Raw genomic sequence first — 14,969 nt, forward strand, 5'->3', positions numbered from 1 at the left:
TGTTGTGAGGGTTCCTGCCTCTACCACCCTTTCAGGCAGTGAGTTCCAGATTCCAACCACCCTCTGGGTGAAAAAGTTTTTCCTCAAATCCCCTCTAAACCTCCTGCCCCTTACTGTGAAACTATGCCCCCTCTACTAAGGGGAAAAGTTCCTTTCTATCTACCCTATCTATGCCCCTCATAATTTTGTACACCTCAATCAGGTCCCCCCTCAGTCTTCTCTGCTCTAAGGAAAACAACCCCAGCCTGTCCAGTCTCTCTTCATAGCTGAAGCGCTCCAGCCCAGGTAACATCCTGGTGAATCTCCTCTGCATCCCCTCCAATGCAATCGCATCCCTCCTATAGTGTGATTCTTTGTCCTGTTCTCATGCTCCTATTAGCTTCATCCCTCTCATAACTAGCACTCCCAGCAGTTGAAAATGAAGCATCAATTGTTGACATGTCCCATTCTCCTGCTGGGATTACAGAGGAAGAGCCACGGAAATGGCACTTATGCTATTTTCCCAGGGATTCCACAACTCTTCTGGTGAAGTGACGGCGGAAGAGCGTAAATTCACTCTCTCTTCCTCCGCCCCCCCCCCCCCCGTGCCCACATTGAACATGTAACGGAGGTTTCAGAACAGGCTACCCCAGTAACTGAATCTGTCTAGAGCTGCTCCAATACAACGACGTCACCCCTTTGAACCTGGTGCATCACATGGCTGTGGCCCTGGGGAATCCAGTTAATTTTTTAGACCAGACGAGACGTGTTTGTTCCTGGCGGGCCTCCCTGCTCCTCGTAAATTGAGTTGAATCAGTCTGGAAGATGCAAGAGGAGGCTCTTTCCTCACTCCTGGTGCCAGGGGACCATATTGACAATAACAGAAAAATTTGATCATCCCCTGCTCTGAAACCGGGCCTCTGGGTTCACCCTGAAGCAAAGTCTTTACTCGATTTTAAAATTCTCATCCTTGTTTTCAAATCCTTCCAAGGCCTCATTTCCCCGCCCCCCCCATCTCTGTTACCCCCTCCAGTCCTACAACCCTCCGAGATCTCTGTGCTCCTCCAATTCTGGCCTCTTGCGCATCCCTGATTTTAATTTCTCCATCATTATCGGCTGTGCCTTCAGCTGCCTTGGGCCCTAAGCTCTGGAATTCCTTCCCTGAACCTCTCCACCTCTCTTCCTTTTAAGATGCTCCTTAAAACCTACCTCTTTGACCAAGTTGTCCAAGTATCTCCTTATATGGCTTGGTGTCAAATTTTTGTTTAATAACTGCTCGTGTGAGGCGCCTTGGGACATTTTATTACGTTAAAGGGTGGTATATAAATGCAGCTTGTGGTTGTTGTTACTTGAGAGGATTCGTTTGTGCAATTCCGTCTCGTTCTACGGGAATCCTTCCGGTGATGTTTCTTGGACTATTGGCTATCGTTGTGCATCTGTGATACGCTTATCAATTACTTCATAAAAGGTGATGAGTCGAAGAAGAGATGATGAGTGGAAAGAAGAGATGAATAAGGCTTTTATTAGCTAAGAAGAGACCATGCTTCTTCGTGAGTGACTGAACAAGTCTGAACGAAACCCACACAGTGGTGGGTGGAGTCAGCTGAGGCATGCCTCCATACACAGCGCCACCCAGAGGTGGCAATATACAATACAGTGGTTTACCACATTCACCCCTTGTTTAATGTGAAGTCCGGCGGGGTGAAGGGTACTACAAGTTAAGTCTATCAGGAGGCCTTGTCTGACGTCCTGATCGTCGTGGTGGCGGCGGTGGTGTTGCAGCATCCGACGTCGGGTCTGGTGTCTGGGTGGTTGGCGAAGATTCCTGGGGCTTTGGCATGCCGTCTGCAGGGGTTGGGTTGGGAGGGGTGGTGGGGGATAACAGTGGTAAGGGGGATAACGGTGGTAAGGGGGATGACGGTGGTAATTCAGGGGTACCCGAGGGTGCGAGATCTCGTATGGAGACCGTGTCCTCCCGCCCGTCTGGGTATGTCACCCAGGCATACTGGGGGTTGGCGTGTAGGAGGTGCACCCGCTCGACCAGGGGGTCCGTTTTATGCGTCCTCACGTGCCTCCGCAGTAGGACGGGCCCAGGAGAAGTCAACCATGCCGGTAGCGAGGTTCCCGATGTAGACTTCCGGGGGAAAACGAACATTTTCTCATGAGGGGTCGCATTAGTGGCAGTACAAAGCAGTGACCGAATGGAGTGAAGCGCTGCAGGGAGGACCTCCTGCCAGCGGGAGGTCGGAAGGCCCTTCGATTTTAGTGCTAAGAGGACTGCCTTCCAAACCGTCGCGTTCTCCCTTTCCACCTGGCCGTTCCCCCGGGGGTTGTAACTGGTGGTCCTGCTCGTGGCGATACCTCTTGTTAGCAGGTACTGCCGAAGTTCGTCGCTCATGAACGATGAGCCCCTGTCGCTATGTATATAGCTGGGGAACCCGAACAGAGCGAAGATGTCATTCAGACACTTGATGACCGTGGTACTGGTCATGTCTGGGCAAGGGATGGCAAAGGGGAAACGGGAGTACTCATCAACTATGTTGAGGAAGTACACATTGCGGTCAGCGGAGGGGAGGGGCCCTTTAAAATCGACGCTCAGGCGTTCGAAGGGGCGGGTGGCCTTGATCAGGCTTGCTCTGTCCGGCCTATAGAAGTGCGGTTTGCACTCGGCGCAGATTTGGCAGCTCTTGGTCATGGTCCTGACCTCCTCGATGGAGTAGGGCAGGTTACGGGATTTGATAAAATGGAAAAACCTGGTGACCCCCGGGTGGCAGAGGTCATTGTGGAGGGACTGCAGCCTATCACTCTGCGCGTTGGCGCATGTACCACGTGATAGGGCATCTGGGGGCTCATTGAGTTTCCCTGGCCGATACAAGATATCATAATTGTAGGTGGAGAGTTCGATTCTCCACCTCAAGATCTTGTCGTTCTTGATTTTACCCCTCTGCTTATTATTAAACATAAAAGCTACTGAACGCTGGTCAGTGAGCAGGGTAAATCGTTTCCCGGCCAGGTAATGCCTCCAGTGACGCACCGCTTCTACAATAGCCTGGGCCTCCTTTTCGACGGAGGAGTGTCTCGTCTCGGGGCCCTGGAGGGTCCTTGAGAAAAAGGCCACGGGTCTGCCCGCCTGGTTAAGGGTCGCGGCTAGGGCGAAGTCGGAGGCATCGCTCTCCACTTGGAAGGGGATGGACTCATCCACCGCGTGCATTGCGGCCTTCGCGATATCGTTCTTGATAAGAGTGAAGGCTGCACACGCCTCTGGTGTCAGGGGGAAGGAGGTGGCTTTGATGAGGGGCCTGGCTTTGTCTGCATAGAGGGGCACCCACTGGGCGTAGTAGGAGAAAAACCCCAGGCATCTCTTCAGTGCTTTTTGGCAGTGGGGAAGGGGTAGCTCCATTAGGGGGCGCATTCTGTCGGGGTCGGGCCCGATGACTCCGTTCTCCACCACGCAGCCGAGGATGGCCAGGCGCTTGGTGTGAAACATACATTTTTCCTTATTGTACGTTAGGTTCAGCCGTTGGGCCGTACGGAGGAAATTTGCTAGATTAACGTCGTGGTCCTGCTGGTCGTGGCCGCAGATGGTGACGTTATCCAAATAGGGGAAGGTTGCCCGCAGTGCGTTCTGGTCAACCATTCGGTCCATCTCCCTTTGGAAGACCGAAACCCCGTTGGTGACGCCGAAGGGGACCCTAAGGAAGTGGTAGAGGCGGCCGTTTGCCTCGAAGGCAGTATACTGGCGGTCCTCATGGCGGATGGGCAGCTGGTGGTACGCTGACTTAAGGTCGATGGTGGAGAATACTTTGTATTGCGCAATCTGATTGACCATATCAGATATGCGAGGGAGTGGGTACGCGTCCAGCTGGGTGTACCGGTTTATGGTTTGGCTGTAATCGATTACCATGCGGCGTTTTGCAGTGGTTTTAACGACTACAACCTGGGCTCGCCAGGGGCTAGTGCTACCTTCGATAATGCCCTCCTTCAAGAGCCGCTCCACCTCAGAGCTGATAAAAGCTCTGTCCCCGGCACTGTACCGCCTGCTTTTGGTAGCGATGGGTTTACAGTCGCGGGTGAGGTTAGCGAACAGGGGAGGGGGGGGGACTTTTAATGTGGAAAGGCTGCAGGTGGTTTGCAGCGGGCGATTTAAAAGTTGTTGGTTGCAGACTGTGAGTGGGGGGAGGGGTCCACCGTATGCTAGTGTGACACTCTTAAGGTGGCACTGAAAATCCAACCCTAGCAGGACGGCAGCGCAAAGACGGGGCAGGACTAGCAGTTTAAATTTTTGATATTCAGTGCCCCCTACTGACAGGGTCACCACACAGTAGCCGCTGATGTCCATTGACTGGGACTTGGACGCCATAGAAATGCGATGGTGCGTTGGCAGAATCGTGAGGGAGTGGCTACGTACCGTGTCGGGGTGGACGAAACTCTCTGTGCTCCCGCTGTCGATCAGGCAACTGGTGGCGCGGCCGTTTACCGCGATATCCATCATGGAGCTGGATAGATGGTGAGGGTGGCCTTGATCCAGCGTCACGGAGGCCAGTATGTGGCTTAGTGAGTCACTATAGTCATCCGCCGAGACGGTGGTCGGTTCCGGTGACGAAATGGCGGTTGAGTGCGTTGGATACGATGGCGGCGGATGCCATGTGGCCGGGGGTACACAAAATGGCGGATAAGATGGCTGCTCCCACGGCCCGCACGCTGCGCTGCTGGCTGGCTTCCCCTTGCAGGCGTTAGCGTAATGGCCTTTCTTCCCGCAGCCCGAGCAGGTAGCTGTCTTAGCTGGGCAGTGCGCTCTGGGATGTTTTAACTGGCCACAGAAATAGCATTTTTGGGCCTGGTTACTGGGCATCGAAGCAGTTCTTACCGGAGGCTGCTGTCTCGGTTGGGTCGCTGCAGCGGTTGGTGCCGGGGGCGGCGGTCCCGTGTCCCACGGTTTCGATTGCCATGTCTCGGCGCCGTTACGGGGGTATGCCTCGAGGTTTCGGTGGGCCTCCTCTAACGAGAGCGCAAGGGCAATGGCCGTCTTCAGGTCGGGTTCCTTGCTTTCTAGCAGTCTCTGCCGGGTGTGGTCTGACTGGAGGCCCCTGACGAAGGCATCACAGGCGAGTCCCTGCGCGTGCTCCACAGCCGTTACCGCTTTACAATCGCAGTCTCTGCAGAGTGCCAGTAGCGCCCGTGCAAATGCCCCTACCGATTCTCCCGGTTGCTGCCTGCGGGATCCCAAGAGGTGTCGGGCGTAAATTGTGTTCACTGGGCGCGTATATTGCCCTTTTAGTAGCTCGAGGGCCGCCACGTACGTATTAGAGTCCCGGATTAGCATATATACTTGATGGCTCACCTGGGCGGTCAAAATTTTCAGTTTGTGATCCTCCTCTGTAACCTGTGAGATTGCGAGGAAGGATTCAAAGCAGCTCAGCCAGTGTTCAAACTTGGCTGATGCACCCACATCTTGAGGGTCGAGGTCCAGGCGTGGTGGTCTGAGGGCTCTCAGCAATGTCTGCTGTATCCGTTGCTGTTGTTGCTCCTCAGGTGTCGCCATTTAACTTTTAGCTAATAAAATTGATACGCTTATCAATTACTTCATAAAAGGTGATGAGTCGAAGAAGAGATGATGAGTCGAAAGAAGAGATGAATAAGGCTTTTATTAGCTAAGAAGAGACCATGCTTCTTCGTGAGTGACTGAACAAGTCTGAACGAAACCCACACAGTGGTGGGTGGAGTCAGCTGAGGCATGCCTCCATACACAGCGCCACCCAGAGGTGGCAATATACAATACAGTGGTTTACCACAATCTGCTTGTAATGTGTGCTAGGGTTTGTAATTTCTTTTTTTCAAATTACCCTGGGTTCTGACCTGAATCGTTAGCTTTTTGGTTTCTCTCTTTCTGCACTTGCTAAGTGTTTCTCTGGGGCTTTCTTTTTCTGTTTCTGGGTGTTGTCCCCTTTCACCGTTTGTGTGTGGCGGTCACTATCTTCCTTCTTCTCTTAGGCAGTCCCTCGGAACCGAGGATGACTTGCTTCCACATTAAAAATGAGTTCTCAGGTGACTGATGAGCCCAATGCGGGACCTGCAGTCTCTGTCACAGGTGGGGCAGACGGTGGTTGAAGGGGCGGGTGGGTGGGGTGCTTGGGTTGACGTGCGTTCCTTGCGCTTGGCTTCAGCTTGCTCCTAGCGAAGAGACTCGAGGTGTTCGGCGCCTTCCCGGATGCTTCTCCTCCACTTTGTGCGGTCTTGGGCCAGGGATTCCCAGGTGTCGGTGGGGGTGTTACACTTTTTCAAGGAGGCTTTGAGGGTGTCCTTGAAGCGATTCCTCTGCCCACCTGGGGCTCTCTTGCTGTGTCGGAGCTCTGAGTAGAGCGCTTGTTTTAGGAGTCTCGTATCGGGTATGCGGACGATGTGTCCCGTCCATCGGAGCTGATCGAGCGTGGTCAAAGCTTTGATGCTGGGGATGTTGGCCTGAGCAAGAACACTGATGTTGGTGCGCCTATCCTGCCAATGGATTTGCAGGATCTTGTGGAGGCAGCGTTGGTGGTACCTCTCCAGTGCTTTGAGGTGCCTGCTGTACATGGTCCATGTCTCTGAGGCATACAGGAGGGCGGGTATCACTACTGCTCTGTAGACCATGAGCTTAGTGCCGGGTTTGAGGTCCTGGTCTTCAAATGCTCTCTTCCTCAGGCGACCGAAGACTGCACTGGCACACTAAAGGCGGTGTTGGACTTCATTATCGACGTCTGCCCTTGTTGACAGTAGGCTCCCGAATTATAGAAAGTGGTCCACGTCATTATCTGCAGCTCTACCTGTTAGCAGGTGGGCTCTCACCCAGCTGGAGGTGTTTGCTCAGCTTCACAAACCCATGAAAATGAAAGACAAACAGAGTCGGCCTCACTAGACTGAATGGATCGCGCTTACTATGTTTATTTAGAGCCACAACACCTTTGTGCAAATCCAGTCTTTTCTTTGCGAATGGTTTTGTTCAGCCGATGGGATGTGTCTAATGATCTGAATTTTATTTTCTTAATAATCATCAGTGAGCCCAAAACATCTAATTATATCTGTAATCTCGCAACAAACCTTCCATCTGCAGGCACTTCTTGTCTGCACCGTTTGAATTTCTGTTCTTATGCTCTTCTCGCGCTGTGCTTTTTCCTGCCAACTTTCCGTGATAATTTTCAACTTTTCTTAAATAGGATTTGCATTTCTATAGCGCCTTTCACAACCTCAGGACGTCCCAAAGTGCTTTCCAGACAATGATGTACTTTTTTGAAGTGTGGTCACTTGTAATGTGGGAACTGCAGCAGCCAATTTGCGCACAGCAAGCTCCCACAAACAGCAATGTGATAATGACCAGATAATCTGCTTTAGTGATGCTGATTGAGGGAGATAGCACAAAGGAAGGTGTTTGTGGTGGTTGAAGGTCAATCCTCACAGCCCCAGGACATCGCTGCAGGAGTTCCTCAGGGCAGTGTCCTAGGCCCAACCATTTTCAGCTGCTTCATCAATGACCTTTCCTCCAACATAAGGTCAGAAATGGGGATGACTGCACAGTGTTCAGCACCATTCGCAACTCCTCAGATAATGAAGCAGTCCATGCCCGCATGCAACAAGACTGGGACGACGCTCAGGCTTGGGCTGATAAGTGGCAGGTAACATTCGCGGTCCAGAAGTGCCAGGCAATGACTATCTCCAACAAGCGAGAGTCTAACCACCTCCCCTTGACATTCAACAGCATTACCATCGCCGAATCCCCCACTATCAATATCCTGGGGGTCACCATTAACCAGAAACTTAACTGTTTATGTGGCTGGTCAAGAGCAGGTCAGAGGCTAGGTATTCTGTGGCGAGTGTCTCGCCTCCTAACTCCCCAAAGGCTTTCCAGGGAATTATAGACCAGTTAGCCTAACATCTGTTGTTGGGAAATTGCTAGAGTCTATAATTAACTGACTGAACACCTCTCAAATTTTCAGTTGATCAGAGAGCCAGCATGGATTTGTGAAAGGTCGGTCATGCCTGACAAACCTGATTGAACTTTTTGAAGAGGTGACTAAAGTAGTGGACAGGGGAATGTCTATGGATGTTATTTATATGGACTTCCTGAAGGCATTTGATAAAATGCCACATAAAAGACTGTTAACTAAAGTTTGCCCATGTAATTGAGGGCAAATTATTGATCTAGTTAGGAAATTGGCTGAGCAGCAGGAGACAGGCAGTAGGGATAATGGGCAGGTACTCAAATTGGCAGGAGGTGACTAGTGGTGTCCCGTAGGGATCTGTGTTGGGGCCTCAACTATTCACAGTATTTATTAACGACTTAGATGATGGCATAGAAAGTCATATATCCTAATTTGCCGATGACACAAAGATCGGTGGCATTGTAGGCTGTGTAGATGGAAGCATAAAATTACAAAGGGCTATTGATAGAATAAGTGAATGGACAAAACTGTGACAAATGGATTTCAATGTAAGCAAATGTGAGGTCATCCACTTTGGACCTAAAAAGAATAGAACAGGGTACTTTCTAAATGGTAAAAAGCTAAAAACAGTGGAGGTCCAACGAGACTTGGGGGTTCAGGTAGATAGATCATTAAAATGTCATGAACCGGTACAGAAAATAATCAAAAAGACTAATGGAATACTGGCCTTTGAATCTAGAGTACAAGGGGGTAGAAGTTATGCTGCAGCTGTACAAAGCCCTGGTTAGACCGCACCCGGAGAACTGTGAGCAGTTCTGGGCACCACACCTTAGGAAGGATATATTGGCCTTGGAGGGAGTGCAGCGTAGGTTTACCAGAATGATACCCGGACTTTAAGGGTTAAGTTATGAGGAGAGATTACACAAACTAGGGTTGTATTCCCTAGAATTTAGAAGGTTAAGGGGTGATCTGATCGAAGTTTTCAAGGTATTAAGGGGAAAATAGGGCAGATCGAGAGAAACTATTTCTGCTGGTTGGGGATTCTGGGACTAGGGGGCATAGTCTAAAAATTAGAGCCAGACCTTTCAGGAATGAAATTAGGAAACACTTCTACACACAAAGGGTGGTAGAAGTTTGGAACTCTCTTCCGCAAACGGCAATTGATGCTAGATCAATTGTTAATTTTAAATCGGAGATTGATAGCTTTTTGTTAACCAAAGGTACTAAGGGATATGGGCCAAAGGCGGGTATATGGAGTTAGATCACTGATCAGCCATGATCTCATTGAATGGCGGAACAGGCTCGATGGGCTGAATGGCCTCCTGTTCCTATGATCCTATGCTGTAATTGCACCCTCCTGGTAGGAGGGTGCAATTACAACGTGATAAGTTTACATACAGTTCCCATTATAAATGTGGACATAGGAATTTCAACTGGGAATGCAAAAAATAACACAGAATATATGACTGAATGACATCTACATGCCCTGGTCCAATGATCCCCCTTTCCTCTAACCCGCTTCACCTGAAGGCTGCACTTAGTCTTAAGTCGTGTGTGTAACACCAAGGGAGATCGACTAGTTGTAATTGAAATGGTTCCACTTCTCACTCCTCCATGGTACACTATGGCGGTAGTTTGGGATGAATATTTCCCTTTGCTCTTGGCATATTACATAAAGGGGCAGTAAAATCCATGGTACATTCTTGCTGACTGTACTCCAGGTCCTGATGGGAGAGGAGGACAACAAAGCACAGAACAAATTGTGCTGCCCATTATTGAGTGAGCAGCGTCGTCATACTTTTTGCCAGAGAATAGTGTCAGAGGAATGGAGTGTTTGGCAGTGGGGCCGACTGGTCGGGCTGGAGGAGGTTCCCGAGATGAGGAGGGGGCGAGGTCATGGAGGGATTTAAACATGAGCGTGAGAATTTAAAATTATATAATGGGGGAGGCATGAGGAGACTAAAAACACAAACATCACTATAACAGATTATCTGGTCATTATCACATTGCTGTTTGTGGGAGCTTGCTGTGCGCAAATTGGCTGCCGTGTTTCCTACTTTACAACAGTGACTACACTTCAAAAGTACTTCATTGGCTGTAAAGCGCTTTGGGACATCCTGAGGTTGTGAAAGGCGTTCTAGAAATGCAAGTCTTTCTCTTATATGTAAAACGCATACAGGGTGCAATATTCTGCAGTAATCGAGAACAAAATTAGTCTGAGCCTCTGGGTCAGCTGTGTCATGCAGCATCACTTGGGTTAAGTGACATGATCTGATGGTGGAACCTTCAGTCCAATGATGTCCATCAGGATTTCTGCCACGAGAATCACAGAAATCACACAGTGCAGATAGAGGCCATTTCGGCCCATCGAGCCTGCACCGACACATATCCCACCCGATCCCCGTAACCCCTACACCAACACATATCCCACCCTATCCCCGTAACCCCACGTATTTAATCCCCCCTAACACTAAGGGTCAATTTTTTATCATAGCCAATCAACCTAACCCGCACATCATTGGACTGTGGGAGGAAACCGGAGCACCCGGAGAAAACCCACGCAAACACGGGGAGAATGTGCAAACTCCACACAGACAGTCACCTGAGGCCGGATTCGAACCCGGGTCCCTGGCGCTGTGAGGCAACAGTGCTAACCACTATGCCACCGTGCTGGAAAGTACTTGCTGAAAATGGACTCAAACGGATTTGCTCGCCGTTTCCCGCTTTTCCCATCTCTAAACTTCATTAAATATTACTTTCAATGACGCAGGTTAACGTGTGTTTGAAGACAGCAATTCTGAGCTTGTGTAATGTCAACGAGCTGCTTACCATGTCATCCCAACCCTGCTGTGTTGCTGCCTTGTGAGCCGATCCGCCCTGTGTGCTATCATGTTTCACGCACTGCTTCCTTTAACAATCAGGCAATAGATCTTGATTTTGTTCATAAAATTGCTTAAACGAAATATATAATTCTCAAATATAAATTGGAACATGACAGAATAAGACCAAAAGCCCTATAAAGAGTCATGGAATATTGAACGTGGTGATTTAGAATCTTATGACTTCACATTTCGAGTTGTGAGCAATATTTTGCCTGGCAGAAATAAGCTTGTTTGATTTTTAAGAGCCATTGGGGTAGAGCTTGACTTTGGGTGCTAGTGAGTCAGCAGCCCGTTAGAGTCGATGGAAATAAAACTGGGGAGAGATGTCAAAGGGGCTTCCGACTTGCAGTCACCCGTTTTACACTATCGCGCTCAGTCAAGTTCGACCCGATTGTATTTTGGTTCTGCTGGTTCTGCAGTAGACTCCGTATTGCGAGGATAATGTGCATGGCACCCGATTTTTATTTTTAATTGCCTTGTTCATTCCCAGTTACAGCAGATTGAAAACAAGTTGAATTTCGAAGAGGATGACCTTCTTCCGGAACTGAGCATTCGAAAACGCTTACAGTCCGAGGCATCTGGTGAGATCAAAGCGAAGGAGGTTTCTCATAGAATGATACAGCACAGAAGGAGGCCATTCGGTCCATCGTGCCTGTGCTGGCTCTCTGGTAGAGCTATCCAATTAATCCCACCCTCCCCTGCTCTTCCCCATAGCCTTGTACTTTTTTCCCTTCATGTATTTATCCAATTCGCTTTTGAATGTTGCTATTGAATCTGCTTCCACCGCCCTTTCAGGCCGTGCGTTCCAGATCACCACAACTTGCTGTGTAAAAAATTATTTCCTCATGTCGCCTCTGGTTCTTTTGCCAATCGCCTTAAATCTGTGCCCTCTGGTTACCGACCCTTCTGCCACCGGGAACAGTTTCTCCTTATTTACTCGATCCAAACCATTCACGATTTTGAACACCTCCAACAAATCTCCGCTTAATCTTCTCTGCTCTAAAGAGAACAACCCCAGCTTCTCCAGTCTCTCCACGTAACCGAAGTCCCTCATCCCTGGAACCATTCTCGTAAATCTCTTCTCAATGCTTCGTTCCTCTTGCTGTAGATTTTGATTGAATGTTTGCGGAGAAAGTGTGAAAAGGGGACTTGCCTGGGAACAAAGCATGAAAACGAGACTCTAAAAAATCAGCCCCAAGAGGGGTCCAGATTCAATACTGGCAAGAAGAGCCAAATGACCACCACCTGCGCTAAAATTCCTATGTTTCTATTCAATGAACAGCGTTGAGGGTGTTACTGCAAAGTATTCCACAATTGATCAGGGTCATAGGCAATGTTCCCGCTAAGGAGCGTGCATGCATGGCCGCGCAGTGATCTGCAAGGTCCCGCGCAGGCCGCTCACTGGCTTTTACATTGTAAATACTGCACATGTGCAGAAATTTAAAGTGACCACGCATTAAAAGAAACAGGCTGCACAGAACATAGCGCAGTTTACAGGGAACATTGGCGATAGGATATTTTACAACTGGGGCAGAGCTGCAGGGTACTTTGCGTCTGTGTAGGGCAAGATGGTACGGGGCGAATCGCAATTGTCCGAAGGGGTGGGGGGGCGAATTGCTACAGCTGATGCATGTAAACAACATGGTAAATGAGTTCTTAAAGGGACACCTTTACTACTTCACTAGGCATAGTGACAACAGCGAGTTTCTTCCCTGCACCTATCACAGGGAGCCAACTTGATCCTTAACGTAAGAAAACTACTAGGCACTTGGTTTAAGCGTTAAACAAAGCTTTAATCAACTGTTTTACAACATGGAGGTCTAGTTGTGTCCTTCACTAGTTCCTGTTAAGAATGTCCTGCACAAGCTGGGCCTGTGCCCGAGTATTTATACTCTCCCTGGACAGCGCCACCCGCAGGCCACTCAGTATTATTTCATAAGTCTTTCTTTCATGAATGACTGATTCATGTCAATCCTCGTTAGGCCAACTTGGCCCAGTAGAACCTATTGAGGTTGCACTGGTCTGGTCATTTCCATGTGTGAGCTCTTTCTCAGATCAGTTGCCATTGCTGACTGTACACCACTGTTTGTGTGCCTCTATCTGGCACCCATGTGGGATTTAGCATTGATGTGGAATTCTTATGGGTGGTGGTGAGAATTGGAGTCCATATATTGGTGAGGTGGTGCTGGGGTATGTTGTCTAGATTAGGGTTTTAGGGGGGCTCTATTTGATGGCTGTTGCAATCCCAATGTTAACCTCTGGTGGATTGGTAAGATCTTCAGTCAGTCCCTGTTGCCTATTTTTATAGTGGCCCCCAATGGTATGTAAAAGATTTGATCTGGGAATCCGAGTCAAGATCTGCTGCAATGCTGATGCACTTTTTTGCCCAGTTTTGAGATACTGGGGGTGACTTTGGTCTCTCTACGGCTCCATTTATCGGCAGAAGCGTGACCAAAATTGCAGTGCGAGGCCGACCGTCACCATCGCGCGCGCTGTGATTTTTGGAACAGCCCGTGAACTCGATAACCAGACCTCCCGTCCGAAACCAGCAGGAGCCAGATTGCTACATGTAACCCGGGTTCTATGATGGTCTCACCCCATTTAGATACTGCGTTCAATTCTGGGCACAGCACCTCCGGAAGGAGGTATTGGCCTTGGAGGGGGTGCAGCGCAGATTCTCCAGAACGATACTGGGGCTCAAAAGGTTAAATTAGGAGGGCAGGATGCATGCATCCATGGCTAAGTGACAGGTGACAGAGAGTAGTGGTGAACGGTTGTTTTTTCGGACTGGAGGAAGGTATACAGTGGTGTTCCCCAGGGGTCGGTACTAGGACCACTGCTTTTCTCAATATATATCAATGACTTGGGTGTACAAGGCACAATTTCAAAATTTGCAGGTGACACAAAACTTGGAAGTATAGTGAAAAGTGAGGAGGATAGTGACAGACTTTAAGAGGACATAGACAGGCTGGTGGAATGGGTGGACACGTAGAGAAGTGCAAAGTGATACATTTTGGTAGGAAGAATGAGGAGAAGCAATTTAAACTAAAGGGTACAATTCTAATTGGGTCCATGAACAGAGAGACCTGGAGGTATATGTGCACAAATCATTGAAGGTGGCAGGGCAGGTTGAGAAAGTGGTTAAAAAGCTTACGGGATCCTGGGCTTCATAAATAGAGGCATAGAGCTGGATTTTGCCAGCCCTGGGGAGGTGGGTTTGGAGGCGGGACTGCTGGGAAAATGGCAGAATTTGGGGGCGGGTGCCCAACCCGCCCCCAACCCGCCTCCATGCCATCTTGCCAGGAGGCGGGTAGCTAACAGGCAGTTTTTTGGCTAATCCCTATTTTGAACCCTGAAGTGTGGGTTTCCCAACGACTCCGAACCTCGCCAGGGTCAGCGAGGCGGGCCGGGGTTCGGAGGGGCCCGAGATGTCCGGTGTGCAGGTGAGTAATGGGTGCATGCGTGCAGAGGTAAGTGTGTGAGGTGTGTGTAAAGTGTTTTAATAAGTTTTACTTACCTTTACTTCTTCCTGCAGGCTTCCTCCCTTCAGGTCTCGGGAGTCCCTCAGCTCACCAGCACAGAAAGCAGAATGGCCGCTGAACTGTCAAAAGCTGCAGCCTTCTGCTTTCTGGTCAGTAAGGCTTTCTAATTGAATCTTGAGTAAAGACACAATTTAGAAGACAGATTGTCAGTGTTTGACAACTTCACAGAGCTGTCAAACGATGACATTTCATCTGTCAAAGGCTCTTGACAGATGAAACGGCACTCGCTGATGTCACCTGTAACTGGCTTTCCCTTAATTGGCCTGGGCGGGCTTAACAAGGTCAATCAAGGGAAAATAGCGTGGGTTGGCCACAAGTTGATGGAGGCGGGACTAAAACCCAACAAGTGGGAGTCCCGCCTCCAAAAGCTCCCCATTGACAAAATCCAGCCCATAGAGTACAAAAGTGTAGAAATTATGATGAACCTTTATAAAACACTGGTTCGGCCTCAACTGGAGTATTGTGTCCAATTCTGGGCTTTAGGAAGTATGTGAAGGCCTTAGCGAAAGTGTAGAAAAGATTTACAAGAATGGTTCCAGGAATGAGGGACTTCAGTTACGTGGATAGACTGGAGAAGCTGGGGTTGTTCTCCTTGGAGCAGAGAAGGTTGAGAAGATATTTGATAGAGGTGTTCAAAATCATGAGGGGTTTGG

At 49.3% G+C, this 14,969-nt stretch overlaps 1 protein-coding gene across 1 annotated transcript in view; it reads left to right on the top strand.

The window, feature by feature from the left end:
- The first annotated feature begins 9,516 nt into the window (after window positions 1-9,516).
- LOC147101643 (uncharacterized) overlaps window positions 9,517-14,969 on the top strand; it is a 147,438-nt gene continuing 141,985 nt past the window's right edge. The window contains 2 exon segments of the mRNA XM_085965137.1: window positions 9,517-9,522; window positions 11,265-11,355. Of these exon segments, the coding sequence (XP_085821263.1) occupies window positions 9,517-9,522; window positions 11,265-11,355 (97 nt within the window).

Source organism: Somniosus microcephalus, chromosome 23, assembly GCF_052327205.1.
Source record: "Somniosus microcephalus isolate GS21.2 chromosome 23, FLI_Smic_1.0, whole genome shotgun sequence".
Taxonomy (NCBI): domain Eukaryota; kingdom Metazoa; phylum Chordata; class Chondrichthyes; order Squaliformes; family Somniosidae; genus Somniosus; species Somniosus microcephalus.